The 27,160-nt window shown below is 46.3% G+C and overlaps 1 protein-coding gene across 3 annotated transcripts in view; it reads right to left on the bottom strand.

Moving 5' to 3' along the window:
• Tgfbrap1 (transforming growth factor beta receptor associated protein 1) overlaps nucleotides 1-27,160 on the bottom strand; it is a 45,409-nt gene that overhangs the window by 2,692 nt on the left and 15,557 nt on the right. Inside the window, exons 5-14 of one of the 3 annotated variants that reach the window (XR_008720169.1) lie at nucleotides 26,538-26,620; nucleotides 23,912-24,253; nucleotides 22,169-22,226; nucleotides 20,161-20,304; nucleotides 17,917-18,063; nucleotides 16,978-17,137; nucleotides 15,123-15,556; nucleotides 12,847-13,309; nucleotides 1,750-3,626; nucleotides 129-737 (exon numbers count right to left, since the gene is read on the bottom strand). Coding sequence is in view for 1 of the 3 variants with exons in the window: in XM_055607743.1 (XP_055463718.1) it covers nucleotides 13,133-13,309; nucleotides 15,123-15,556; nucleotides 16,978-17,137; nucleotides 17,917-18,063; nucleotides 20,161-20,304; nucleotides 22,169-22,226; nucleotides 23,912-24,253; nucleotides 26,538-26,620 (1,545 nt within the window). In the remaining 2 variants the exon portion in view is untranslated. Of the gene's footprint in view, nucleotides 1-128; nucleotides 738-1,749; nucleotides 3,627-10,721; nucleotides 13,310-15,122; nucleotides 15,557-16,977; nucleotides 17,138-17,916; nucleotides 18,064-20,160; nucleotides 20,305-22,168; nucleotides 22,227-23,911; nucleotides 24,254-26,537; nucleotides 26,621-27,160 lie in introns of those variants that run through there. The other 2 variants (XR_008720170.1, XM_055607743.1) reach the window with 2 other exon arrangements.

Raw genomic sequence — 27,160 nt, forward strand, 5'->3', positions numbered from 1 at the left:
GTGTGTGTGTGTGTGTGTGTGTGTGTGTGTGTGTGTGTGTGTGTGTGACTGTGAGTGTTCATGTGATTACCAGAGGCTGATATTGGGTATATTTCTTTATTGTTCTTCACATTTAAAAAATAAATAAAATAAAATAAAAAATAAAATAAAAAGATGCTAATCCTATTCAGGAAATCGGAGCCCTCATGCCCAAATCACTTCCCCACAGCCCCATCTCTTAACACTATCACTTTTACACGTTGGTGTAAAAGTTGGAACATCAGAATTTGGGGAAAGCACTTTATAACTATAGCAATTCCAAAACCACAGTGACCCTTGAGGTGGACAGGCTGTAAGCATCCAGCAAGGCCAGCAGGACAGAAGCAGGGTGGGACAAAGCTGACAGCTGGAGACTGTTGGAGCCACAGGCATCTGGGCGCAGACGTTGTCTTCATAGCTCTGCACTTCTCGCAGAACAGACTGTCTGGGGCTCAGTGCACGCCTGTCAGTGTGGCTCAGCTCCCCACGCTCAGGCAATGGGCACCATCATCCTCACCCTCTGTAGCCGGGATGGGGCTTGGCATCCAACACTCGGGCCTGAGTCCTTCAGAAACTTTTGTAATGTGGAGGAAGTGTTCTAGATGAGACATTTGGATCCTGGTGCTGCTCACTCCCTGCATCATTCTGAACAGTCATAGAGCATCCAGACCCCATGGCCATCATCTTGGAAATAATGGGAATCTTCCCAGGCAGAAAGCCTTGGTGAAGAGCAAGCAAAGGTTGAAATGTACCTTGTAGAATCGTAATTGTCTAGCATTCTCACGGTTTCACCCTCATCTCCACCAACATAAACAAATAGAAATCACATATTTACAGGATAGAGACCGTGGCAGGCACTGGGATTTGGAAGCAGTAATTGCTTCAGATGGACGGGGCACCTGTTTCCTATCAGTTTGTTCTTTTTATGGGCTAGGGTAGAAAATGGTTAGAGAAACAGGCTGCTGAATTTTTCTGAACTAAAATAAAACAGAAACAGTTCTCCAACCAAAGCAGCATCTGGCTTGATTCAGTTTGCTTCTGTCTCCCTGAAGGTGACATCAGATTCCACGGGTTGGGGCTCAGTCCCTAAGACTAGACAACAATTTCCACACAATTCAAGCAGCAGCGCAAATAGTAGGCTGCCAACTGAGGTGCATAATGGATTACAAACCAGAGCTCCCATAATGCCCTGAAAGGTGGGATTAATTTGGCACAGCTGGTCACAGAGCCCATTTTGCTTCCTCCACTTATCCTGTCATTACAGAGGAAACTGCAAATGGTGCAGATGGGCAGGTAGGTGGGAGAAATGAGCAGGATGACGCCTGCTTGGAGGAGCACTGTGCTTCCCCACCCTTTCCAAGGTATAACCCTCCAGCAAAACTTCACCAGGCTGCTCCTGGGAACCCAACTCTACCTCTCCTCTGGGTTTCTATGGAGGTTTCTTTGCACAGCCATGATCAATAACATCACTGGCCATCTGTGATCAATTTGCCTCTTGTGAGGGCTTGGAGTAGGAGAGAAAGGTCCTTTCCTCCAGACTACATTAACTTCCCTGGTAACCTGTGCCACTCGGAAGCAACCTGGAGTCCCTAGCCACACATAGGAGCATACAAAAAAAAAAAAAAAAAAAAAAAAAAAAAAAAACAACGGACCTGAGAACCCCAAGGCTTGTATGTCAGAACCAGGGGCAGACCTCGCAATGTATATGTTATGTTACATCATAGTCCTCACCTCACATGGCCTAAGATTTCAGAGCCTTGCTGGACTTAGTGGCACATGGCCTCAGCTGTGCCCCTGCAAGCCGGACTGCAGGGCTGATGGGAAGAGCGGCGTTGGCAGCGAGTGCAACATCATCTGCACACCTGGACAAAAGCACGTGCATGTACACACTTGCTCTCTGGGGGCTGTTCTGACATCCACAGCACACCTGGGGAAAGAGAAGCAGGAGTGAGAAGGTGAAGGGTAGGGCTAGCAAAGTCAGCAGCACTAAAATGCCCTTTGGAAACAGACATTAACTATTAAAGGGCTAGGCACACTGGTTGTCATTCAGGCTACTCCTTTCACCTAGCTTCCCGTTATCCTCTTCATGTTTATGGTCTTTGTAGTGTGGGCTAGTCAGGGCTGCAGCCACTCTGTGCTCCAGGATATGAGAGTGGGACAAGTATGGAGAAATGTGATAAATCAGTTCTCCACACAGCCTGTTCTCCATGGCCACACAATTGTGGGCAGTCCCAAAGAAAGCTGGGACCTGGAGTGGGGCTATCTACCTCGCTGTAATTTGCTGCCCCCCGGAATAAAAGGGGAGATTTAGTGGACTCCCCACAGCATCTGCCAATGAGCCACACAATCTAAAAATAAACAAGAGATCCTAGAATGCATGGGACTTTTAAAGTCATAAGTACAAACTTCATAAACAAGCCTTTGCTCTTGAAAAATAAACATATCTCTAGTACATCAGTTGAAGAAGGTGAGTTCTCTTTTTGCCCTAACCCCTCAAAAGATATAGTCTTATGTGTAGTGATATAGACTGCATGTATTTATGCCTCAGTGAGGAACACGATGTCATATTAAGCTTCCCAGTCAATCAATGAGACACATAAAATTTAAAGTGAAAATTTAAAGCTACATAGGGATAAACTTTATTAAACATATTGAAAAAAAAAAAACTTACTGCAAACCTGATTGACAGAACTCTATGAATCTGGCCATGCTGAAGAAAAGAGTTAGTTCAGTGCTCCCGCTGCTGTGTGGTAGAGACTGGGTGCTACTGACAGAACGCATGGCGACTAACCAGAACACCATGGTACTTTAAACATTTAAGGAAAGGAGAGGTTGTGGAACCTTGCTGGTGTCTGTCTCTGGATTTTATACAATAAAAGGCAGTGTGGGGCTGGAGAGACGGCTCAGCATTTAAGAGCACTATCTGCTCTTCCAGAGGTTCTGGGTTCAATTCCCAGCAACCATATGGTGGCTCACAAGTATCTAAACCAGGGAACAAGCGAGGACCACTACATAGCTTCATCAAACCTCATCAGGCTCAAAGGAACATAAAGGGGGTCTTTTTAACAGATCAAATCTGATGACAGATGTCATGGTTCATCTTTTTTGTCAACAGAACCAGATTCAGAATCACCTGGGAGACATGCTTTGGTGTGTCTGTGAAAGTGTTTTGAGACAGGATAAACCTAAGACATGAGGACTCTCTCTGAATGTGGATGGCCCGTTTCTGTGGGCGGGGCCCAAGACTCTTTGAGTGTGCGCATCTCCTGTCCTGATCTACCCAGATGCCGCCAAGCAGACTTGTCTGCCCCAGCAGAGAGCCACTCCCGTCTCTACGCTGTCCCCAGCCTTCCTGCCATGATGGACTACACTCTCAAACCAGGAGCTCAAACAACACCCTGGTCTCTTAAGCTGCTTCTTGTCAGGGGTTTGATCAGAGCAATGAGAGAGGTAACTAAAGAACCCCGAGTCTGGCCCCCTGTGTAAACAAACACCTGCAGACCCCCACAACCCACTTAGGAGAAAGGTTACTTCCCCATAGCTGCTGCTCTGCCTTCACCCTCCTTGCTGCTGCCTCTGCCATCCACTGTCCATTTGCCAAGCACTCCCTAGGGAAAAAAAAACAAAACAACTGAGCCCATTTAACATTTTTATCGGAAAGGCTTGCTGTTCCTTATGCATGGTCCTTGGGGGAATATATTCCCAGTTTTCTCCCTCATTGAAATGCTGCTGCCATTTCAGGACCTTGCAGTGGTATGAGGGAGCCTGTAAATGCTTTATTACACCATGAAAGGAGATCACTGCTCACCATGAAAGACAAGAAAATGCATAACGGAAAGTGGAAAGCTTTAAAAAAAAGAAAAGAAAACATCGTTCTCAACAGTGAACAGAATAAAGGGAAAACTTTACCTGAAACTCAAAGCCTGTGGGATTTGCTGATCCTCCTCTACAAATGCAGCCAGCCTAGGCTACTGGGAATGCACATTCCCCATGCACAGACCTTTGGGGGTCCTCTTGAGACTTGGTGGGGGTGGGAAGAAGGGTGGTCATACTAGGTTTTTTTTTTTATCCCACCAGGCCATCAGAAGTGTTCCTGGCTGCCTTCCGCACTCCCCAGAGGATTCACCAAATACTTTGTAAATCAGTTACACCCCGTCAGAGTCTTCTTCCTGCATGTCCTTTTCTCAGTGTCTCCTTATCTGTTGCTATAACCCAACCACAGACTGTACAATTTACAAGGAAAGAGATGCACTAAGCCTTGCCGTTCTGAAGGCTGGGAAGGATAAAGGCATTGTTATAAGCACTGGTTTGAGTCCCAGAGGGCACCTGCTAGAATCTTGGGAGGGGGGGTTATTTGTTTGTTTTACTTTGCTTTGTTTTGCCTCTCAAAACAAATAATTGCACACATTTAGAAACAGAAATATATATAGGGAAGGAAAATATTCCATAGAATGGGTTTGTGAGCTTAGAAAGCCATACATTCAAAATCACTGGGCCCTGAGGCTCATGACTGTATGTGATTTACACAGCATCCATGTTTCCTGTATATTGTAGGACTTGCTGTATCAACCAATACTTTACCACCCTCCATCTCTCCACACACATTCAATAGCTTTATTGGTACCTTCTCCCTGAGTGATATAATAAGCACCCAAAGGCCACAGTGGACTGGGGACAGCAGACCTCTTCTGTCCATTGTTTACCAAGCTGCACATTTTCCAGTATTTATGTAAACAGAAAATATCTGAAAATAACAACAGTGGGAGGAAATTAAGCTCACACAGGACAGACAGCGCCCTGCCTGCCTTTTGTGTTCACTTGTGTGAAATTACAGTGATGGGACAGAGATAATGATGAGCTTACAGGGTGCTCTCACACTCAGTGTGCCCAGCCTCTATGATCAGATAACCTTTGCTTTTGTCTCTCCCATGGAGATTACCCAGGACACATGCCTGCAAAGCAGCTGTGCAAACGTTCCAGGGAAGCTGCAGTTCCAAACTCCCCATGGCGGCAGAAGAAAGAAACAGGCTGACTTGAACTTACTCAGATACTCTGCCTCAGCTCATACCCATGGAAAAATGGAATAACAGCTCTTCCCATTCCATCCCAGACCAGATCCCATCACCACCATTTACATTCTTCAAAGTGCCAACTTGCTCTTCCAAGAAAATGAGGCAGAGGCATGCCCTGCCCCCATCAAACTGTCACACCCCTAGATATGGAGTGGTGGTGATCCACACAAAGTTGGAAGTGAGGATCATGATATCGTTAGCAATGTTCCAGGGAGGGACACAGCCAAGAATCTGAGAATGACACATATCTCCTCTCCCCACAAGACTGGATGGTTGTATGCTGAAAGAGGTTGGGAAACATAACGTTCATTAGGAGACCCGCTTTGAAACACACCCCGACCTGTTTCGTCATACACCAAGACCTAAAGGCACCTGCCCCTATTCTTTCCTGTAAGTGAGTTATTCTGGCTCATGTTTCTGAATAGGCTTCGCACAAACCTTTGTAGACAAGCCAGTGTCACTCCACAGATGGTTGGTGGTGAGTTCTTGTCAAACATCTCATGCTGAGTTTAAACCCACTCTTAAGGCCTACACCAGACCATCAGCTTTGCTTATTGATGTATTTTAATCACTTTATCCAGACAATAGATGGATGACATTTAAATGGGTTGATAGAGAGTTATACTTTACATGTTCTTCTGGATATAGCAGATAGAAATCCTAATTCTAATACAATCTAATTTCTAATCTAATTCTAATCTAACAAGCTGATTTCTAATCTAATATATTCTAATATTAAAATAGATACATCTGCACACACACGCACACACTATTGGTAATACACTATTTGTCTTAGTTAGGGTTTCTATTGCTGCAATGAAACACCATGACCAAAAAGCAAATTAGGGAGAAAAGGGTTTATTTAGCTTACACTTCCACAGTGCTATTCATCACCAAAGGAAGTCAGGGCAAGTACTCAAGTAGGGAAGGAACCTAGAGGCAGGAGCTGATTCAGAGGCCATGGAGGGGCTATAAAACACCTCTTGCTTGCCCTTGCCCTGAATAACGACACAGAGACCTTATATATTTATTAAAAGCTTCAGGCATTATAGCCAGGCAGATTTTTAGCTATTCTAACCTGAATACTGGCCTGGCCTACTTCCCAGCCATGTGGCTCATTACCTATCATGTCAGTCTTGCCCTGCCTCTTCTTCTTTATCCATGTCCAATGGTCACTCTGCCCAGTCCCCAAGACCCCCCCCCCTCTCTGGGCTCAGAAGTCCCTCCCTTTCCTCTCCTGACCAGATATTGGCTGTTCAGCTTTTTATTTGATCAATCAGAAGGAGAACAGTGTTTAGAAAACATGGAGACAGGAGATGCTTCATAAAAATGACAATGCCAAAGTCTGGCCTGAATCAGATCTGCCCAGGCACAAAAATCTGAATTTGAATAATACAAAGATAATCTCTACACAGTGCACAAAGACATCACTCCAAAAGGGTGCTGCCTACAGGCTTACTCAGCCTGCTTTCTTATAAAACCCAGGACCACCAGCCCAGATATGGCACCACCCACAATAGGCTGGGCCTTTCCCCATTGATCATTAATTGAGAAAAATGCCTTATAGCTGGATCTCATGGAGGCATTTGCTTAACTGAGGTTTCTTTCTCTCTGGTGACTCTAGTTGACACACAAAGCCAGCCAGTAAATTATTTAAAACCATGAAGTAGACGTAGCTTCACTTTTAAAAAGGAAATTGTGATGCATGCATGCTACTACAGGCCAAGTGAATTCAGTTGTGGACGAGAACTGCATGCCTGACATATTTGAGCCACCTGGCATTGTCGGAGTCACAGACACAGGAGGAAGACTGTGGCTGCAGGGTCCCAGGAAGGGGAAATGGGAATTTATTGTAGACCACTGAATACAGACTCTCAGGGATCACAGGGCATGGCGTCATACGCCTTTAATCCCAGCAGTCAGGTTGCCCCAAAAGACAAAAGACCAAACCAAACCAAACCAAAAGAATCTCAAGGATCATGAGAAAGCGGAGATGGATGGTGTCAGTGGTTGTATTACAATATAACTATATTCTTGCCTTGAAAGGTTCATTTAAAGTGGCTGCAGGGGCTGGAGAGAGGGCTCTGATGTGAAGAGCACTGACTGCTCTTCTGGAGGGACCAGGGTTCACTTCCCAGCATTCACATAGCAGCTCACAACTGTATGAACCTCCAGTTCCAAGGAGATCTGGCGCCCTGTTCTAGACTTCTTGGTCGGCGTGCACATGTAGTGCAGACAGACCTGCGGGCATGTCTGCAGATACACATAGAATAAAAATATCTCAAAATAATTCTGCTTTTAAAAAGTGGTTGCAGGGGCCTGGAGGGATGGCGCAGGTGTTAAGGACACTGGCTCTTTTACAGAGGACCAGGGTTCAATTTCCAGCACCACATGGCAGCTCATAAGCATCTGTAATTCCAGTTCCAGGGGTTCTCACGCCCTCGCCCTCTTCTGGCCTCTGTGGGAACTGCTTGAATCTGTTGCTCAGACATACATGCAGGCAAAATACTCACACATAAATTAAAAATAAGATGGAAAAAGAAAGTGGTTGGAGGGTTGGTACAATAGCTCAGTGGTTGAAAGTGATTGCTACCAAGCATGCTGATCTGAGTCCAATCCCCAGGACCGATATGATGGAAGGAGAATTGGCTCCCTTGAGTCCTCTGATTTCCAGATGTGTGTGGCTGCAAACCCTGGCCTGCCCCATTTGAGAAAAAAAAAAAAAAAAAAAGTGTTTGCAATGCACAATTTTATGGGGTGTATGTTTACAGTTTGAAAAAGGAGCACTTTTTAAATGTAGTCACATTTGTAACATACTAACAGTTATTGCTATTCTTTGGGGCATAATACTGATTCTTGACGTGGTTTATTCACATAAATAAATATACTCTGGTAAATTATTTGAAATCAAAAAACTGTTTTCAGAGATGTGCATTATTATGCAAATGACAAAGGAAATGCTTTCTTGTCCTCTAATTCCCAAGAAAGCAAAAGTTTAGCATTTGGTTATACATATTTATAAGCTTTAATCAATGCTGGTCTGGAACTCAGCAAAGTAGTGAGGCAATTTAGAATGGATTTGGGGGTTTTCCTGTAACATTCTGACTACAGAGGTGGACGTAAAGCACACTGGACAGCCTGCCCCCACCCCTAATTCCACCATGTGTAGCCGCTGACCCAGGTAAATCACAAATGTTTGTGTGCACCATGAGGGGAGGCAGGGCAAGTCAGCTTAATTGTAGGCAATGAACACCAGATCATTATAGCTCATATTCCTGAGATTAGGCTGGGATTTGTCTGCTGTGCTTAGAAGAACATGAATGGAATCTGAAAGGAAAAATACTATCTCAAGTAAGACATATGGAAAACGTTCTGTAGGGAAAGATGACCATGGTGGTGAAGGATTTGAAGAAGCCAGAGACAATGCAAAATGCTTCTTATCAGAAACAGGAGGACAGGAGAAATGGAAGCAGACAGCAGAGCTAGAACCCCGGGTTCTAGCTATGGAGAATTATAGGTGTGGGTGGCTATGGAGTCACTTTCCTGGACTCACCATGCAGTGAGGTGTGGGAGCACTGACACCCAGAGGGACAGAGCATCAGAGACATGCTGCTGAACAGGACTTTGTGTGCTGGGTGCTGCGGGAGCTCCCCAAGCCCTGGAAGGCCGAGTCACGCCCATTACCTTACCCTGATTCCCTCGCTCAGACAGTTAACACCTGAAGGGACCTCATGTTAACCAGCTCTACCTCCTGATCATGGATGGGAGTCCAAGGTCAGGGACATGGCTGTGTCCAGGTGGACTGACACAGCCAGCATCTGTATGATAGTCACACTTGGCCCACAAGCCGTGTGCTGCTTTCTAATTCTTTCTTGCCATGTGATCTCATTTAGCTAATTTACAACTCTAAGCTGCAGACTGAATTATAGCTATTCGTATCCCTTCCCTGGTAGCAAGCTAAGGAAAAGCAAGCATCATTAACTCAGTGCTTTTCTCCAAACGGCATGTTAACAAGCTTTTAGATGGTGCTCCAGCCACCGAGCTTTTCTGAAAAGGTGAGAAGGTCTCCAGTCCATATGGTGTAGACTCTTGTAGGTTTTCATTTCAAACGCTAAGGTTGACAGATCTGCTAGGAGCAAATGGGGTGTTAGTTAATATCTAATTACTCCTAACACAAGTCACAGCCCATTTAACTGAGGCAGACGCCAGTCTTTGCTTCCACAAGACCCATTTAGGACAATTTACTTTTTCTCTGCCACTTGGCTTTGTCTCGTATTTTCATAGTAGTTTCAATTAGTTGTGAATGCTGCCTCTTCTTCCCAGTCCAGCCTTCATCCATTTCAGCCTCCACCATATCTTGCTTTACCATCATCCAGTACGCTAACAGACGCTAGATACCAGGATGTGAGTCAAAATTATAAATATATACACACATATGCGTGTGTGCATACACACGCGCACACACGCAGTCACAGCCTTGGCCTCACTCCTCTGAAAGCAGCACTTGTGGCAATTTAAGTAACAGTGAACTTGGGTAGTTTTTAGGTCTCCTGGCTTGGCCAAGTGTCAGACAGGAGGATTTGCAGTCAGGGACCTCCCTGCTGGCCTGGTGCCAAACTAAAATCACCAGAACAACACCCCAGTTCCCTGTTTGAAATCTGAGCCATGGCAGCATGGCTAACTCACTGATGTGAGATTTACCTGGCTGTGTGGTAGAGCAGGTAGAAGAGTCAAGAAGTCCCTTGCAGTAACAAATCCCTCCTCCCTTTTGCTCATGGATGGAGCAGTAGCCAGAATGGAAGCCTATGAGAGACTAGTCACGTTCAACAGGATTGCTCAAAGAGCCTGCTATGACCATTTCAGGGAGGGAGTCGATTTGAAAGGAAAAAAGAAAAAACAAACAAAAAAACTTGTGTGTTGGTGGTGGTACGTGCAGGTGTCTTCCTCTGTATTCCCCTGAAGATAGGCTCTCTCACTGAACTGGGGGCGATGCTGTCTCTGGCCCCCATACCTCTGAAATTACAGGCCAGCCACTCCTGGCTTTCAACATAGGTTCTGTTGCAAATCAGATGTTCATAATTTGCAGCAAGCACAATTTCCATTCACTGAAGCATCTCTTCACCCCAAGAAAGTAAAATATCATAGGAAAGGTTTGTTTGTATTCTTGGAATGTGTTCAGGATTAGGAATGCAGGAGCTGTAAGAGCATTCGGCTCCAAGAAGAATGAGCCAAGTCACCCAAAGTCTTAGTTCATAACTCCTCAGAGTGTTGTGAGCCTGAAGGCATGGAGTGTACAGGAGTGCTCCAAGAATATGCAGGTGATAAACGCTCAAGTAGTGCACATCTGTAATCTCAGCTCTCAGGAAGGTGAGGCTGGTGGATCTCTGTGAGCTTGAGGCCAGCCTGGTCTACAGAGCCAGGCCAGGCCAGCCAGCCAGGGCTACACAGAGAAACCCTGTCTCCAAAAACCAAAACAACCAACCAAACGAAAGTGCAGTCAAGTCATAGCGGAGCCTGAGGTGCAGCTGCAGCTGCTTCGGGCACTTCCATGGGCACAAGGAAGCCAGAGTACAGCTGGGTTCTAGAGCTCCTTACAATAGGGCAGCACACATGGAGACTAGCACTTCAAAATGACCAAAGAACAAAGAATTAGAAGAATTTTAATAAAATCAACAAGTTTACATTTGTACATTTTGTGGATTTGGGACTCATTAAGAGGCAAAGGAAGCTGAGGACAGAGGTTCCTATGGGAGAGCAAGCAGAAAGCAAGGCTGCCCCAGCTGTACAACAGGCGCCATGTGACAGTGTGACCCGGCACCCACTTCTCTGTGTTCCAGAAGTGTCAGGCATGGCTCACAGAGCCTCTCCCCACTGGGCTCATACCCAGCGGCCACAGCCTAGGTGACAGGCCTACACTAACACCTGGTAGCAGATAAACAGTTCCCCACATTAAAAGTCCTGCCCACCAGATATGAATGTGAAAGCTCAGTCCACACTGCTCTAACCAGGACAGCTGCACAGCACCTGAAGGGAGCTACACAGGGCCAGTTGTCATCTTGCCACACAGGAGCAGGGCTGACATAAAACTATGTATTTATCTTAAAATGGGATTTGCAGAAAGGCCCTTGGGAGAGTGTGAGGAAGGTCGAGAAGTTACAGACTGTAATATCTCAGGTGACACTCTACCTTGTAGAACTGTTTGCGTTAAAGGATTTGGTGGGGGCTGGGCTACTCAACATTATCAGCCAATACTCAGAGAAGAGCCTAGAGTCCCCAGGTTAGGAGGGAGCAGTCCTAAGCCCTTTCTAGACTGTAACCATTTTGTGTAAGAACGGCGCTTTCAGGTTTGACACTGCTAAGAGGGCAACTGGTTCTTTGGGAATTAAAACGCCAGTTCATAGGTTGTAACGACATGTGGTGAGAAGAATGTTCTCAGTCTTCCTTAGGACACAGTGGAGCTTCAAGGAGACTTCATCATGTATTCTCAGACACTCAACACATGTAGGGAAAAGGGTGTCGGTCCCCTGAACACTCAGAGATGCTCTCACTTCCTGGCTTACTCATGATCCCAAAAGGAAAGAAACACACTGATCATTTTAAGTTTGGAAATTATTTTGTGAAGAAAGAACAGTGAGGGAGGGGCTGGCAGATGGGAGAAGGTGTATTCTAGGGTCATCCCATCAGCCCAGGAGATGATGCTTCTCCAAGCATCACCACAGAGGCTGTGCTGTCTGCCCTGAGGTTCTCCAAGAACCAGTATCCCAGAGAAGGCTGGGTGACTTGAAAGAGGGCAGTGAAATGGCAAGAGCTGCCCTTGTGAGTGACATGACACAGACACACCAAGTCCAGCTGGTCACAGATGAGACCTTCCTTTGAGGGCTCAGAAAAGCCCAGGGCAGGCATGGGGAGTGCTGGCAGATAAGGTAGCCTGTCCTCCTCAGATCCTAGAGACACCTGCAAAAGAACAGGGACAGCAGCTTTGCTGGCTGCCTGCTACAGGGCCAAGGCCAAGGTCAACCTCCCCTGGGGGGCTCATCAGCTCATCATCACATTTCCCTTTGAGTCGCCCATGTATTCAGTAGGAGGCACATATTAATGAGGAAAGAGGTGTGTGCTACGAATGACAAAATTCTAAATGAGAGAAAACTACAAAGATGATATGAATTCAAATAAAAATGTTCAGTTCTGCGTGCCCATCAAGGTGTTCCCGGTCAACAAGAGAATGAAAAGGAACCTGTGTCTGGGCCCTCGCATATATGTATCCCTTCTGCTGCAGTCTTCAGGACAGGTGAAGTAGCTTCAGGACAGTAGCTTCCTACTCAGACCTTTCTCTCTCTCTCTCTCTCTCTCTCTCTCTCTCTCTGCCTTTCTCCCTCCCTGTCCCTGTCTCTTTCTCTGTATACGTGAGAGTGCAGGTGCGCGTGGTTCTGGGTCATTAGGCTGGGTGGCAAGAGCCTTTGCCCACTGAATCATTTCACCATCCTGCCTGCTTCAAGCTTTCTCTGTTTCTAAGCAGATCATGTGCTAGGGAGCCAGAAACACAGGACTTTACACCAAGTGAGTGCCTGAGTAAACAAGGCAGAGGCTTCAGAGGTTGACAGCAGGGTGGGAAGAAGAACAGAAACTCTGTCCACTTCAGGGGCAGATGTGGAGCCTATGTGAAGGGCACACCTCCGCAAAAGGCCAGGTACCCAGCTCAGACCTTTGCACTCTGGACACTAGCCTGAGCCACATGGACTTAATTTCCAGGTCCTACCTGTGTCTGGCTCACCCAGGCTATACTGCCTGCTTTTCAAAGTTGGCTTGTGCTTTGCTTTGGATGACTGTAACCTTCTGGGCAGGTAGACTCTGGCCTGCCACTATCGTCGGGGTTTCAGGCCTTTTCCATTTACATTCACACAAAGAACAATCAGCAGTGAGGTGCCTTGTTTCCCAGGGATGACATTTCCCTGGCACCCAGATGCCTTCCTTTTGTTCTGGCTGGCACAAAGCAGATTTGGAAAAGGTCTCAGAATCCCCTTTGCGGCCTGGAACCCTGCTTTTCAAGTCCGAGTGCCAGGGCTGGGTGAGCTGGGGCTTGTGTGTCTGCTGGCAGCACAGTGGGTGTGCACTAGACCTCCGTTTGGGTATCTGACAAACACAGGTTCACCAAAAGGGTTCTGGCAGAGCTGGCAAAGCTTCTTCTCTGAGAGCCGGACTGCGCTTCCCTTCAGCTTCATCTGCAAACAGAAAGCAATAGTGAAGAGGGCGCCGAGTCAGGGTGCAGACACACTCTGCTGTGGACTGCGATGGCTGTCAGGAGCAAGCCCGTCAGCTTCGTGACAAGACATGAGAAATGGGAACAAGCAGAACCATTCTCACCGAGTAGACAGAGAATGCGGCAAAATCTTCTTCCTTTTATTTGTAAAGATTTATTTGCTCATTTTTATGCATGAGTTTATGTGCATCACATGCCTGCAGGGGCCAGAAAAGGTCATCAGCCCCTAGAACTGGAGTTGTGAGCCACCATGTGGGTGCTGGGAGCTGAACCCAGGTCCCCGAGAGAGCAGTAAGCACTCTTAACCTCCAAACCATCTTTCCAGCCCCAGCAGTCATTTTTCTTAAAGTAACCGACATGTATCAGAACTTCTATACAAACTCTTCCCTTCAGCATTCTCAAAGCACTGGCTGTTTTACCCCCAGACCGTCAAGAAGTCATGGTTATCAGAACTGAGTGGGATTAAATAAGACCGTCATTAGCAAATAAAAAGCAGGGCCCAAATTAGGGATTTGGTCACAGTCACTCAGTTAATTAGTGGCACATTCCCAACAACACAATTTCATTTTTTGGAAGTCAATAAGAAACAGCAACTGACACCATTGGCCCTAGTCTGATAATTAGGACTTGAGTTGTATAAGTTAAGGTCTTTCTATACAATCCTTCTGTCATTCTGGGCAAGTCAGTCCACTGACAGGAGCAAGCAGCAACCCAGGGGATTTTGCACGAACTGGTCCCTTCCACATGCAGCCCTGCAGCACGCCAGGGCTAGCACTAGGAAAACATAAATCATAAATAAGGCTCCCTGCTCTCAAAACCTAAAGGAGAGGAAGTTGCCCATGTACACACAAGGAATGTGGGTAAGCAAAAGACCCTAGAGCTTAAAGCTCTGAGGTAGAAAACAAACAAACAACAAAACAGGCAGGATGAACGCTGACTGGGTGAAAAAGGTAAACTGCCCCAGGTGGCGGGGTCAGCATATGTTAAGGACAGGACATGCTACATGCTACAAGCTACATGCGCAGAGAGCTAGGGCTAGAACGTGTGCTGGGAAGCAGCAAGGAACTGGAAAAAGAAGAGGTTCATCTTTCAGGCCTCAGGGTCTTAAGAAAGGCTTATGTGTAGAGAGAAGAACATGACTTCTTCTCTTCCAGCCTGCCATGTGGGGTGTCCAGAAATGGAAGTCAGCTTGGAGAAGAGAATGTGGGTTTCTGAACTGGGCCTGGGAGGTATATCTGGGCTCTTCCATGTGACTGTCACAAGCCTCAGTTTTCTTCTCAGTATAAGAGAGATGAGACAAGAAGACACCATCCAAAATGTTATCACATGCTCAAACAAGCATAAAGCGTATGACTGGGGAGTGTCACTATTCCACCACCTCTCGCCTTCCCTCAGCCTTCCCTACACACTCCCCCCTGGTTTTGTTTGCTTGAGACAGGGTCTTGCACTGAAGCCCAGACTGGTCTGAAACTTACTATGCACTTCAGGTTGACCTTCAGTTCTTGACCATTTTCCTGCTCCATCATCCCACATGCTGGGATTACAGTTAGTGACCACACCCAGCTTCTACACACTCTCGTGATTATCAGTATCCAGTGCTTCCTGCCAGCACAGCCTCTGCCCACACAGATATCTGCATCTTAGTAAGCACAATAGGTATTCGTGGAGTGACAATAAAAACTGACCAAGAGCATTTTTTTCATAGGTTAAAAACTCACATGCCATGCAATCTGGGCTGACAGAGAAGCAAGCTGTCACAAAGGCTAGGTACTCACCTTATCGTACATATAAATCAGGTTTTCTGATTTGGCCAGGCCCAGAGCCACCTGTGTGGTCCTCCTGGCATGGATGCTGTCCCTCATAGCCCCTGTGAGAAAGGGGCAGAGAAGCTGCACCGACCAGGTGTCAGGCAGGAGCTGTAGGACCTGGGTCGCATCAAATTCCCTGGCGTGATGGTTCAGCAAGTCCACAGCAGCCACTGTCAGCTCATGGGCAGTGGGGCCTGCACAGAGGTACATGGCAAGCAGTGTGTGGAAAAGGCGCTGACGGTAGGCGGCATTCTGGCCCTCGGAGCCCCACAGGCAGTAGTCCTCAGCTGCAGAGAAGTCCCCCATCTCATGCACCAGGATGTGCAGGGCCTTCTCGTGCTCACCCAGCTTTCCGTGGAGGATGGCGCTTTCCATGGGCAGGCCAGCACCCTGGATCTTCTCTGTCGGACAAAACTGGCACTCAGTAACTCAGGCTGGCTGGCTGAGCTCACCTGCATATTCTTGGAGCCTCAGAAAAGCAGGCTATCCGGCAGACCTTGCTAAATACTGCCACCTAGATGATTGAAGAAGGTGGCTCCTTGGCTTTTCCCCTGGTGACTCAAAGTCATAGGAAAAGTGAAGGTAACTCCACTGCTAAAGTTCAGGGAACAGGTAAGTCTGGTCTCAAAAGGGCCCTAAGCATACTGGATATCTGGCTCCTTACTGGATATCTCAGTTCCCTTACCATCACTCCATCTTCCCAATGTGGGGACTTGGGGATCCTTCCAGCAGGGGACTAGCATCCATACCCTCCTGGAAGGATCCCCAAGTCCCCAGAAATGTTTTCGCATAACTAATACTATGTATTTGGGATCGCCTGGGGAGGACTGAGGATACAGTAAAATCTGGCTGACAATAATGCTATGATATTTATGCCAGATATTTTCATATCACAGTTGCTTGGATCTGCAGATACAGAATCCATGGATAAAATTCAAATATCCATTTTACTATAAAAGCTATGCTCAACCCCTTTATTCCAATTTAAAACATGCTTCCCTGAAAGGAACATACGTTCAATGTATTAAAAAACAAAACAAAACAAAACAAAAAAACCCTATCTGTATTATCTAATGAGGTTCTGGACCAGAAATCTAAACTTCTCTTTTGCTCCTCCTACAGTTAGGCTTCCAGAAAATGGCACAGTCCAGGGCCAGTGTCAGTCCTGATAGAGGCTCTCCTTTAGTGGGCCAATAGGCTGAGTCTCACTGCCAAGGTCACTTTGCTCCCCTGTGGGTTGTGAAACAGGGGACAACACAATATCTTGGGGTATTCCCAGGACAACACTCAGTTCAGGGCCACGGCGAATACGAAATGGAAGGCACTGGTATCAGCAGCTTGGCCACCAAGGGCTGTGCCTCAGGCACGATGGCTGAGGCAGAAGTTACCAGCCTGAAGCGAAGGGCCGGCTGTCCAGCCTGTGTCAAGCCCAGCAGCAGGCACAGGGGCCCCAGCACACACGCATCCCCGTCCTCCGCACATGGACTGTCAGCAAATCATTACTAACAGGCTGCAAAGGCCCACACCGAGGGACAAAGGAGAGCTGCACAGGTTCTTTGCACAGACTATGACATTTCCCTTAAGGGGCTTGAGCCCAGCAGATCTGGGGATCTTGGGGGTCCCCAGTAATGAAGGTACTGAAGTCATTAGAAGGTAAATCATGAATCATGGTGCTTTAAAGCAATCCAAAATTCATCAGGAGAGCTCTGAGGAAAGGGACTCAAGGAAGTACCCTATGAGGCCCAAATGTTGCACTCTGGGACAATGGCTCCCTGCCTCAGCCCCACAGAAGTCTCTCATTGGATGTGAAGTTTATCCTCACCTTTCAACAAGTTGACGCGGTACAAGTCAGACTTCTGGAGCAGCCTCCGGAGCTTGGCCTGCGTCTCAGTGGCTTCTACGTCCTTGCCTCCAGTGAGTTCCCTCTGCCGCAGCACTTCTTCCAGGTAAAGGATGGCCAGGTGGGTGTGGTACTCTTCTCTCTGTAGGAAACAGGGGCAAACAAGACACAGTGTTTACATGACGGAGGCTCGAACACAGTGGGCAGGACACCCTCAGGGGTCTGAAAACTTCCCAGGAACCCCATCACAGAGGGGGGTGTTACTGTCCTGTTGCTGTAGTTTGGATGCTGAATGTGCCCCTAAAGACCACGGGTTAAAGGTCTGGTGCCCCTGGGACTGCTATTGGATATGGGGGTAAAACTTGGAATCAATGTGGCCATAGGGAAGGGGTGGAACCATAGTAGGGACGGTAAACCTCAACCCCCTGCCCTACCCTCTTGACTTTCTGGCCATGGCCTCCTTCTGCTAAGACTGCATCAAAAAGAATGGGACAACCTGTCAGACTGAAATGTCTAGGATTGTGGGGCAAAAGAAATCTCTATTCTTTAGAAGTTAATTGCCTTTAGTATTTTATCATAACGATGGAAAGATGATTAACATGTTGGGGACATATGAAGGGGTGGCTTTTTATTCTGAGGCAAAGGCTTTAGGTATTCTGTAAATGACATAGCTTCTTCCATTTCCTTTGAGGATAATAACAAAGATAAAGAGAAGTGGAGTTGATATGAGATGAGAGATAAAACCATCTACCTTTAATCCCTCTGGGTGTTTTTCACAAAGGCTCATATTCCCAAGATAATCAACAAGAACAGACTGAGTGACCAGGGGACAAAACCTGCCCAAAAAGTGACAGTCAGGTTCCCTTTCCTAAGTCATTGGTGACATTGCAGCGACAGACTTTATCAGGCTCCAACGCTCACCTGCAATCTCCTGTCCATAACAAGATGTTCCAGGTACTTAACCAGGGCTTTAGGATATTTTTTAAGGCAACTAATAATGTCATCTGGATTAAAACTGGTCTGTTGCTGCTCATCCAAAGGTCTCTTGGTGAAAACTTGAACTCCAATCTGCAGAATGAACAGACATTCAGTTTTCTTCATCTTTCTTTTGGTCACCTAACATTCATGGTTTGGCTAAAACCATCTTGCAGAATATGCTGATTATTAAGCAGGTACAGCTTCTTATATGCCACACTTATCTCAAAAATATGGAGAAAAGCAGTCCAGCAAAAAGTCCCAAGAAAGAGCAAACAAAGGGCCCAACACAGACAGGAAGGAAAGAGGCCGGTTCTAAGAAACCCTCCCCATACCACTGCTGGGATTTCTTTTAAACTGGCTGGAAACTAACAAATGGAGCAGTCTCTGTTAACAGACTTTGACAGCCATGAAAGACACCAGCACCAGCACTATTAAGATTACCCCAAATAGAGACTGCCCCTTACAAAAACTAAGCAAGAAAATCCAGAAAGTATGAAAATTCATAGTGTGCTCTTGGTTCTCTGAACACGATGTCTGGCTAGTAGATTATTTAATGCACACGGCTAGTCTGCCATCTGAACCTATGGTCCCTGAACAGCTACCAGGTGGCCTTCCGACGCTTACCATGAGGAGCACCCTGGACCAATTCTGCCTTCTGAGGAAATACTAAGAAGGCCATTACACTTTGTTGGGCTTCCCTGGGTACTTACATGTGCAAGTACCAGCGCGTGCCCACTTGTGCACATGCACACACAGCTACATACCCTGTGAACCCCAAACATGAGAAGCATGACACAGCTGAAGGTCTGGATTGGTCTCCGCTCTGCTTGCCTACATGACTTTGAAAAAGTCCGTTAACCCCTTCTGTGAACCATGGCCTTTGAGAGATGGCAGCGGTCAAGCGGCATACAGAATCTGTGTTCGGCTATGATTGCTCTTAAGTGGAAAGGACTTAAGTCTTTGATACTGCACCGACGCCATAGAACATGTGCAGGTATGTTCTGTAGGCATGTGCACAGAGGTAAAAGAGGAATGGAATAAAACATATGCAAGGAGGGGCCAGTGAGCTGGCTCAGGAAGTAAAAGTCCTTGCTGCCAAGCTTGAATATCTGAGTTCAATCCCTGGGACACACATGATGGAAGGTGAGGCTGTCCCCTGACCATCATTCAAACAGTATGGCACATGTATGTAGACGGACGTGCACAAATACACACAAATAAATAAAGGTAATTTAAAGTGTTTCAATAGAGAAGGAATGAGGACTCTGATCTGGTTCAGGAAGTAGGATGGAGAGCAGAGAAGTCTGCCCTGCTCTGCCCTGCCTTGAATCAGGGTCTGATTTTGTCTCTCCAAGAGGAGGCAGGGAAATGTGTCTTCTATGCTTGCTGCCTTTGTCAGTGTGACCTGTGGGGACTCTTTAAGGTCTTTGTCCCTTTTTTTCTGAGCATGTTGCCTGGCTCTAGAGCAACGGTTCTCAACCTGTCAGTTGTGACCCCTTTGGAGGTTCCATATCAGATATCCTGCATATTAGCTACTTACTTTATAATTCATAACAGTAGTAAAATTAGAGTTATGAAGTAGCAATGAAATAATTTTATGGTTGGGGTCACCACAACATAAAAAACTGCATTAGAGGGTCACAGCATTAAGAAGGTTGCTCTACAGCCAAGGGCCAACAGCTGCTTTTTCACCATTGTCCTGTCTCAGCCTCCGAGATGAGGCAGGTCATGTTCATGACACTTCACACTTCCATGTCCACAGCCTCTCAGTAGGAGTGATACAAACAGAAGAGGACAATGGTCTTCCTGAAGGGGCCCAGACCTGAGGCTCCTTCCTGCAAAAGGCCCATCTGTGCAGAGTAATGACCCATTCCCATCCCAGAAAACAAAACACAGACTTCTGTTTCCTGACAAGTGAAGGGGGAATTTTAAGAATACTTTCAGAACACCAAGAGCGTGAGAAGGCCTGGCTGTTTATATTTCTGAGAGGCCTCTGCAGAGAACATGATCTGCAGAGACCAGAGCAGACAGTGGCATTTGCTAATGCTGAAAGGAAGGTTAAAAAGGTCACCAAGTCAACAGGAGGATGAATGTGGCTTCTTTCCCTTCCACCTAAAGATGGGGGTGGGGAGACCTTGGTGTCTTTTACCAGCCATTCCAAAGAGAGTGCACTTATGAAACACAAACCTCCTCACTTTTCTGCAAAAGCCAATCTGCATGGGTCCACACCAGCTCCTGGTCTACGCAGTAGGTAAGAAAATCAACGATGTATTCGTACAGGTCTGAGCGCGTAGAATCCTGGATATCCCCATTCACAATGTTCACCCACAACTGGAAAGAAATAAAAATCCAAAAACTTTTAAATCCAGAATGTTATGTATCTTGTAGGATTAGTTTAGAAAATGCTTGTTGTCTTATGTGTTCACGTAAGACTTGCAAAAACACAGGATGAAACATTCCTCCCATGAAAATTTAGAACCTGAACATTCACAAGCATGCTGACAGTACAACCTGGATTTCAGGGTTTTATGGAATTTCTACCATGTATGAAGATTTACTCAAGTATGCAAATCTTTATGCTGTGTTAACATCATTATAACACACATACAGTGATTCTAAAGATGCCACTACTATGTCTTAAAAAATAAACATTTTGTTCGCAATATCGAGGTCTGCTCTTGGCCTTGAGGCATGTGTTGATGGAAACTCACTTTCCTCACTGTGAAATGATGCCATTGTGAAGCTTTCACAAAGTAGTTGCAAGACTACACTCACAAACACATGGCCAAAGCCAGGGAGTCGATGTTACACAAAAGGCTCACAAGGAAACTAGCACACAATGCAGTCTGAGAGGTAACAGGCAGACACCAGCACATCTCCCCAGGGTGCGAGAAGACACTCTGTAAAGATCAGTGGGAAGCAGTAAGCGAAGGGACAAGGGACAAGGCTAACAAATTGATGGCATCATTCAGGTGCAGCATCCCTGCTGGTCTCCACAGAGCAAGAGCTCGCACTTGACCAGCTTTGGCTTTGTAGTGGAGCTGTGAGGAAAGCAATCGCCCAGGTCACCGGCAACGGTTACTGCTACTCACAGTAGAAATTATAATGCAACTGTTACCTGCTGCCCTCATTTTCTAAGGTGATGTCATATGTCTGCTGGCTCAGCAAAAACATCACATTTTCAAGCTAATTTCATAAAAGTAAAGAAAAGCAGTGTACATTATCAGTTAGGAAGGGGGAAGAAGGGGATGGGGAGCAGAAGGGAGCTTAGATATGAGCTACTAAAATACAGTTAGAGAAATAGCCACGGTGTTCTGTAGCTCACTGGAGTAAATAAAAGCGCTAAAATAGATGAGCTCCAAACTTCTTGGTACAGAGACAGTGAACGTCTAAGGAGGTGGGGTACCAGTGACCATGACGAGATCACTTCTTTCTAATGTAAGCACGTGTTAAGTGGAACACTGAATCTGCACACTGTGTAGTTACTATGTGACACTTAATTTTTTAAACATATGTTAATGTTATGTGCCCATGTGTCCATATGACATATGTGTGGAGTGCCAATGAAGGCCACAAGAAGGGGTCGACTCCCAAAATCTGAAGTTGTGGGTTGTGAGCCACCCAACCAACATGGGTGCTGAACAGGCTGAGAAGAGCAGCAGCTTCGCCGTATCTCCAGGCCCTTTAATTCTATAGAAGGAAATGAGCCTTTTTTCATTTCTTCAGTTTTCACAAACTCATTCTTGATAATGTTCTTTAAAGAGATTTAAAGATATCACTTCTTGGCTTTTTTGTTTGTTTGTTTTGTCAAGAACAAGTATGGAGACTTCCCAAAGAATCCACTTTTGAAAACAGTATTATATTTGTTCTGTGCAGAAAAGATCCCATCAGGCAAAAGTGGTTTCTATCAACTGATGAGTTTTTAAAAAGTAACACAAAATTATAGGTTATCGGCCCTCAAACAACACTAAAATGCTTTATCTTTTTATTTGTGTGTGTGTGTCTGTGTACGTGTGGTGTGTGAACGTGGGTGCCCATGTGCCTCAGTTCACATGTGGAGGTCTGAGAACAACTTTCAAGGGTTGGTTCTCCTGACACCATGGGTTCTCAGGCTCAAACTCAGCGTGCCAAGCTTTGCCCAAGTGCTTTTACCCCCCGAATGCCTGACTAACCCACTAGAACCCTTTGAACTCACCTGAACTGCAGAGGCGTCTTGTTTATTGTAATGGTAAAGCAGTCCTAGTGCGAAATACCTGGGAGAAAACATGGTAGAGAAGGTAAGCAAGGACCCGGCACACAGTCTGGGACATGCACAGTCTTCCTCCCACTCGGCAGGTGATCTCTGGAAAGGTCGGGTACTTCCCTTGAGATACGGAAGTGCTAGCCAAGAGCTTCCCTTTCAAATCCCTGCGAATATTACATGACTTTTTATAGACACAACATCCCGAGTCACTACCACCAGGTGTCAGTGTACACTGGATTTGAAACCAAACAGGTGGAGTAGCCCTAACGTGAACCATGAAATCTGAAATATGCCAAAACATGAAACTTTAAGGGCAAACTTAGGGTATTGTGTGTGTGTGTGTGTGTGTGTGTGTGTGTGTGTGTGTGCGTGCGTGCACGCGTGCTCCTGATCCCAAGTGTTCTCTGCGTGGTGGTGGTGGTGGTACTTATTCTGCAGAGGCTAGTGGTTGCCCTCAGGCATATTCCACCATCATCCCCCACTCTGTTTATTGATGTACAGTACAACCTGGATTTCAGGGTTTTATGGAATTTTTCAGGGTTTTATGGAACCTGGAATCCACCAGTTTGGGTAGTCTAGGAGCCTGCAGGTCCCAGATGGGCTGCCACATGTGCCAGCATTTGTGAGTTCTGGTGTTTAAGCTCCAGTCTTCACGGCTGTATAGCAAATTCTCTATTCAATGGGCCATCTCCTTAGCCTGTTTCAGGTCTTGAAGCATTTTAGATTTCAGGGTTTCAGATTAGGAAACTTAAAGAATACAAAAAGATTTCAAAATCTGAAAAACTCAAAATTTAAAATTTCTTCTGTCCAGGCATTCTGGTTAAGAGATAGATATGCAACCTACACCACCCATGGGTTCAAAACAAGCTGTAGAAAGAGCCAACACTGCCAAAGAAGCCCACGACACCTCAGGCATCAGATGGGATCTGACATGGTGGTCCCATGTCTTCATCAGTCCTTTTTTTTAAATACTAAACCATGAGGTCTGGAGAGGCAATTAAGCAGAGGACCCAAGTTCATTTCCCAGCAGCCATGTTTAGCAGCTCATAACACCTATTAACTCCAGCTCCAAGGGAACAACACCCTCTTTTGGCTTCTATGGTATCTGGACAAACTCACACAGAAACATACACATATCTAAATATGAAAGCAATCTTTCTTAAAAGATTACACATAAAAACCGTAAGGAGCTGCCAGCCCTGAGCAAGCTGCTCACTGCACTCACTGCCCATGAATTTAGGGTTGTTTACTAGCTAGTTGGCATAATGAAGGCAGTTCAAACCCTGACCAACAAGATCAAGAAGGCTCAGTTACTTATTTAGATGCCTATCTAACCTTGGTTGTGAGTGACCCAGCTGCACTCTTACTACCAAGTAGAATCATCTAAGGGTGAGTCCTGGTCTGACAACAGAACGTTCTGAATTGCTGAATCGATTAACAAAGCTCATGGTAATTCACATCGTACTCTCCAACATGAAGAACAAGGACAAGAGGGAATTCCTCCTAGGCCCCTTACACCAGGAGAACATATGAGGACCACTTAGTGCCTGCTTTCACAGTGACTTCTTGGTGATCCCGACTCTCATCCAGACACAATGCTAGCTGAGTCAGTTGCACAGCATCTTCTCGAGGGGCCTCAGGGACTGCAAGAGGGCTGTACAGAAAGCCTCACCACATGGGGCTCAGAACACTCACTTTTTGTGCTTTTCCAGCCAGGCAGCACTGTCGGTCAGCAAGCAGAAGTTCTCGGTGACCAAGAGGTCCAGGAGGCTATCATGGTCGGCTTCTGCATACAGCTTGAGCAAGGCCGTATCAATGTCTTCCTTGTAGCCATTTGCTACCTCTGTGCTGCGGACTTCGTTCAGGTAGCTCATGAGGAAGCGCTTGCACTTGGCCATCTTCTCCTGGTCACCTTGGGTCAGTTGGTTCAGGTCTGCATACTCATGAAGAGGAGGGTGAGACCGGGTGAAGGAGGAGGAGGTGGGCAACAGGAAGGGGTAGAGAGAGATCAGCTCCCGGACATCCAGCTGGCTGCTTCTGCAATTACAGTGTCAAACTAAATGAAGCAGAAAGAGAGAGAGGGTACACATGGGCACACTAACAACACTGGAGGGCAGTACCTACAGGCACATGGCAATGGGGTGAGTGCATCCAAGTGACCATCCTAATTTGCTAGTGCCAGTGAAGCGCTGCCAAACATGGTTCAGAAAAGAGCAGAGGAGACGAGTGAGGAACATATAGATGTTTGCGCAGTACAACATCAAGATACTGCACTGTGAGGAAAGCCCAGTGAGCCCTGGGATTCCCTGCGCAAGAAAGAACTGTGCCAAGAACAGTGTGGCATCAATCTGAGCCAGGACAAAAAGCATCTTCCTGATGATAACTCGAGAGAGAGTTTTCCGTGATGTTTGAATAAGGGACTTTATCCTCCCCTGGGTCGTGCTACTATTGACATCCAGTAGGTAGAATCTAGGCTGAACACCCTACAATGTGCCAGGCGTCCCTGCCGCAACACTCTCACAAGCGAGAACTGTCAGACCAAGGGTGTCATGGTCAAGACACTGAGGTCTACAGGAGGGTTCCTGATGCAGGAAACTTGCTCACTGTTAAGGTCGAGGGTAAACATGATGAAGGAAGATTCCTCTTCTAGCACACGAGTCCAGAATAATGCCCACACTAGATAGGAGAGGTCCCTTCTCCAAGCTCATATGGGTCTTCAGAAGCACAGGCCCTCTCATGCCCTTGTGTTCCTCATCCCAATACTTAGGCCAAGTTTGCTAAGTGATGTGAAGACAGACTGAGGATCCCCAGAGGAAGACAGGTAGCTTGGGTCGCATACACAGACAACATGTGGGGTTTCTTATAGGTACCAACTGTGTTGAACTAGCCGTATGGCCTCTGGCACAGTTATGGAGTCTGAGGTCAAGGCCCAGTACAGTGAGAAACTTGTTACAGCAACGTATGCCACGGAATAAGAAGGGCAAGGCCAACTGTCCCTGTCAAAGAAGCTTGTTAGCCACACGTCAGTTCTCAGTGACACTGTGATAAGGTGAATAGCCACCAGCCTGATGCTATGCTGTTGAGAGACTAACATGGAAGCATAAGAACCCTGTTCTAATGACAGACAGGCCCAGCTTCCGTTCTCTCACCAGAGCGGGAGCTTTCCTAGGCACGTACTCAGGGACATTCACCCTGTGTCAGACTGACCCCAAGAAGCAGTGGCATGTACCTGTGATATGGAAGTCCAGACCGCTGACACTGCCAGGACAAAGCAGGGAGCTGGGGTCAGATGAATGAGGGTCCTACCTCAACTGAAGTCAGTCTTTACAGGAGAGACGGTGGCAGCAACTGGACTGGCACAGATAAAAGCACTATCGGGAGTCACTCCTCGAGAAATGACTTCTTCCCTCAGAAACCTGTTCTCTACATCCCATTTTGTGACAGGGAAAGACGTCAAATCTGCTGTATATGCCAGCACATGCTTGAGCAGTCATCCTTAGGGAAGAGCAGAGGGAGCCCCTGGAAGGTACAGCTAGGTCCCCTGGAAAATACAGGGTCTATAGAGCTTCCTATATATATTGTTTGCTAGGGGATCTTCTAGGGAACACTGTTCTTTAGGATACTAACTATAATCACAGCAGTGCACCTTCTCTGGGGGTGCTGAGCCAGTCTGTGAGTGACTACAGTCACAGGAGCACACTGGTGAGAGCGGAGGACAGACACAAGGGCAGGTGTGATGACAAAGGTGTGCTTCCTCTACATACGGGTAAGAAAAACCAAGAGCAAGAGGGATTGTGAGAAAGCAAATAAACGAGAAAAAAAGGAGAGAGGACAAAAGAGAGAGCAAATGCCTGTGAGGGCCCACAGGAGAATCCATACAGCTTCAAAACCAATTGGCATGGCGGATATTTGTCTTCCTAAAGACAAATTCACTTTCTCAGTGGGCCAACCAGGTACATACTATCTTGAAAGCCTATAAGATGATTAAAAGTCATCCCCAAAGCCCTTGCTTTCTCCAAACTCAGCTTATAGTGAAATCTTTGGAAAGGAGGTAGCAAGAAAAAATGTTTCTCAGAATCCACACTTTAACAGTTCTACTTCAGAACTCTGCTGCCTGCTACTTTCAATTTAGGAGCTGGGACAGCGGAAGTACTAAGGCTGCTGGTGGAGCCCAGGAACCACCTTCTAAGGTGTGAACTACCACAAGTAGCCCTACCTGCATGTGGCCGTGCCACAATTTCCCCTTGAAATTGCACAGATGATGGAGGTTTCCAAGAGAGGAACACTGAGTGACAGTCCTGCTACCAACATTTCAAATTACCTGAAGAGCTCTTTGGCTTCCAAGAACTGGAGTTGTGCAAACTGTATAAAGCCTGCCTGTTGCAGAATCCTCCTGTACATTACCTGTAAGGAGAGAGGGATCAATCAGCTCTTGAAAACACCTTAAACCATCAAAGGGGTAGGCTGCATGTCATTCACATCCCAATTTACTGTATTCCATGGAGATAAGAAGTTAACAGTTAAAGAAAAAATAAAATGTACTTGAGAATATGTTGTTTCTCACATATCAATATATGTTCAAGTACCTTATATAAATCAGCACTGTATCCAACAGAATCTATACACATCATTCTACATGCTTTAAGTCATGTATAGAGTGTCTGCATTATCCAGCAAGATGTAAATCTAATATAAACAGTTCTTATACTATGTAGTTTAGGGAATAGTGTCCAAGAAAACAGTCTGTACCTATTTAGTACAAATGCGAATCTTTCCTCTAGTGGTGCATGTAGAACCTCATGCATGCAGGAAAGTACTCTACCATGCAGAGGAGCTGAACACAGCACACACACACACGCACACATACGTATGCACACACAGATATGCATATACCTGCATATATATATATAAACACACACACACACAAACACCTTCACACACACA

This window comes from Psammomys obesus, unplaced genomic scaffold, assembly GCF_907164565.1.
Source record: "Psammomys obesus unplaced genomic scaffold, mPsaObe1.curated_primary_1811, whole genome shotgun sequence".
NCBI lineage: Eukaryota > Metazoa > Chordata > Mammalia > Rodentia > Muridae > Psammomys > Psammomys obesus.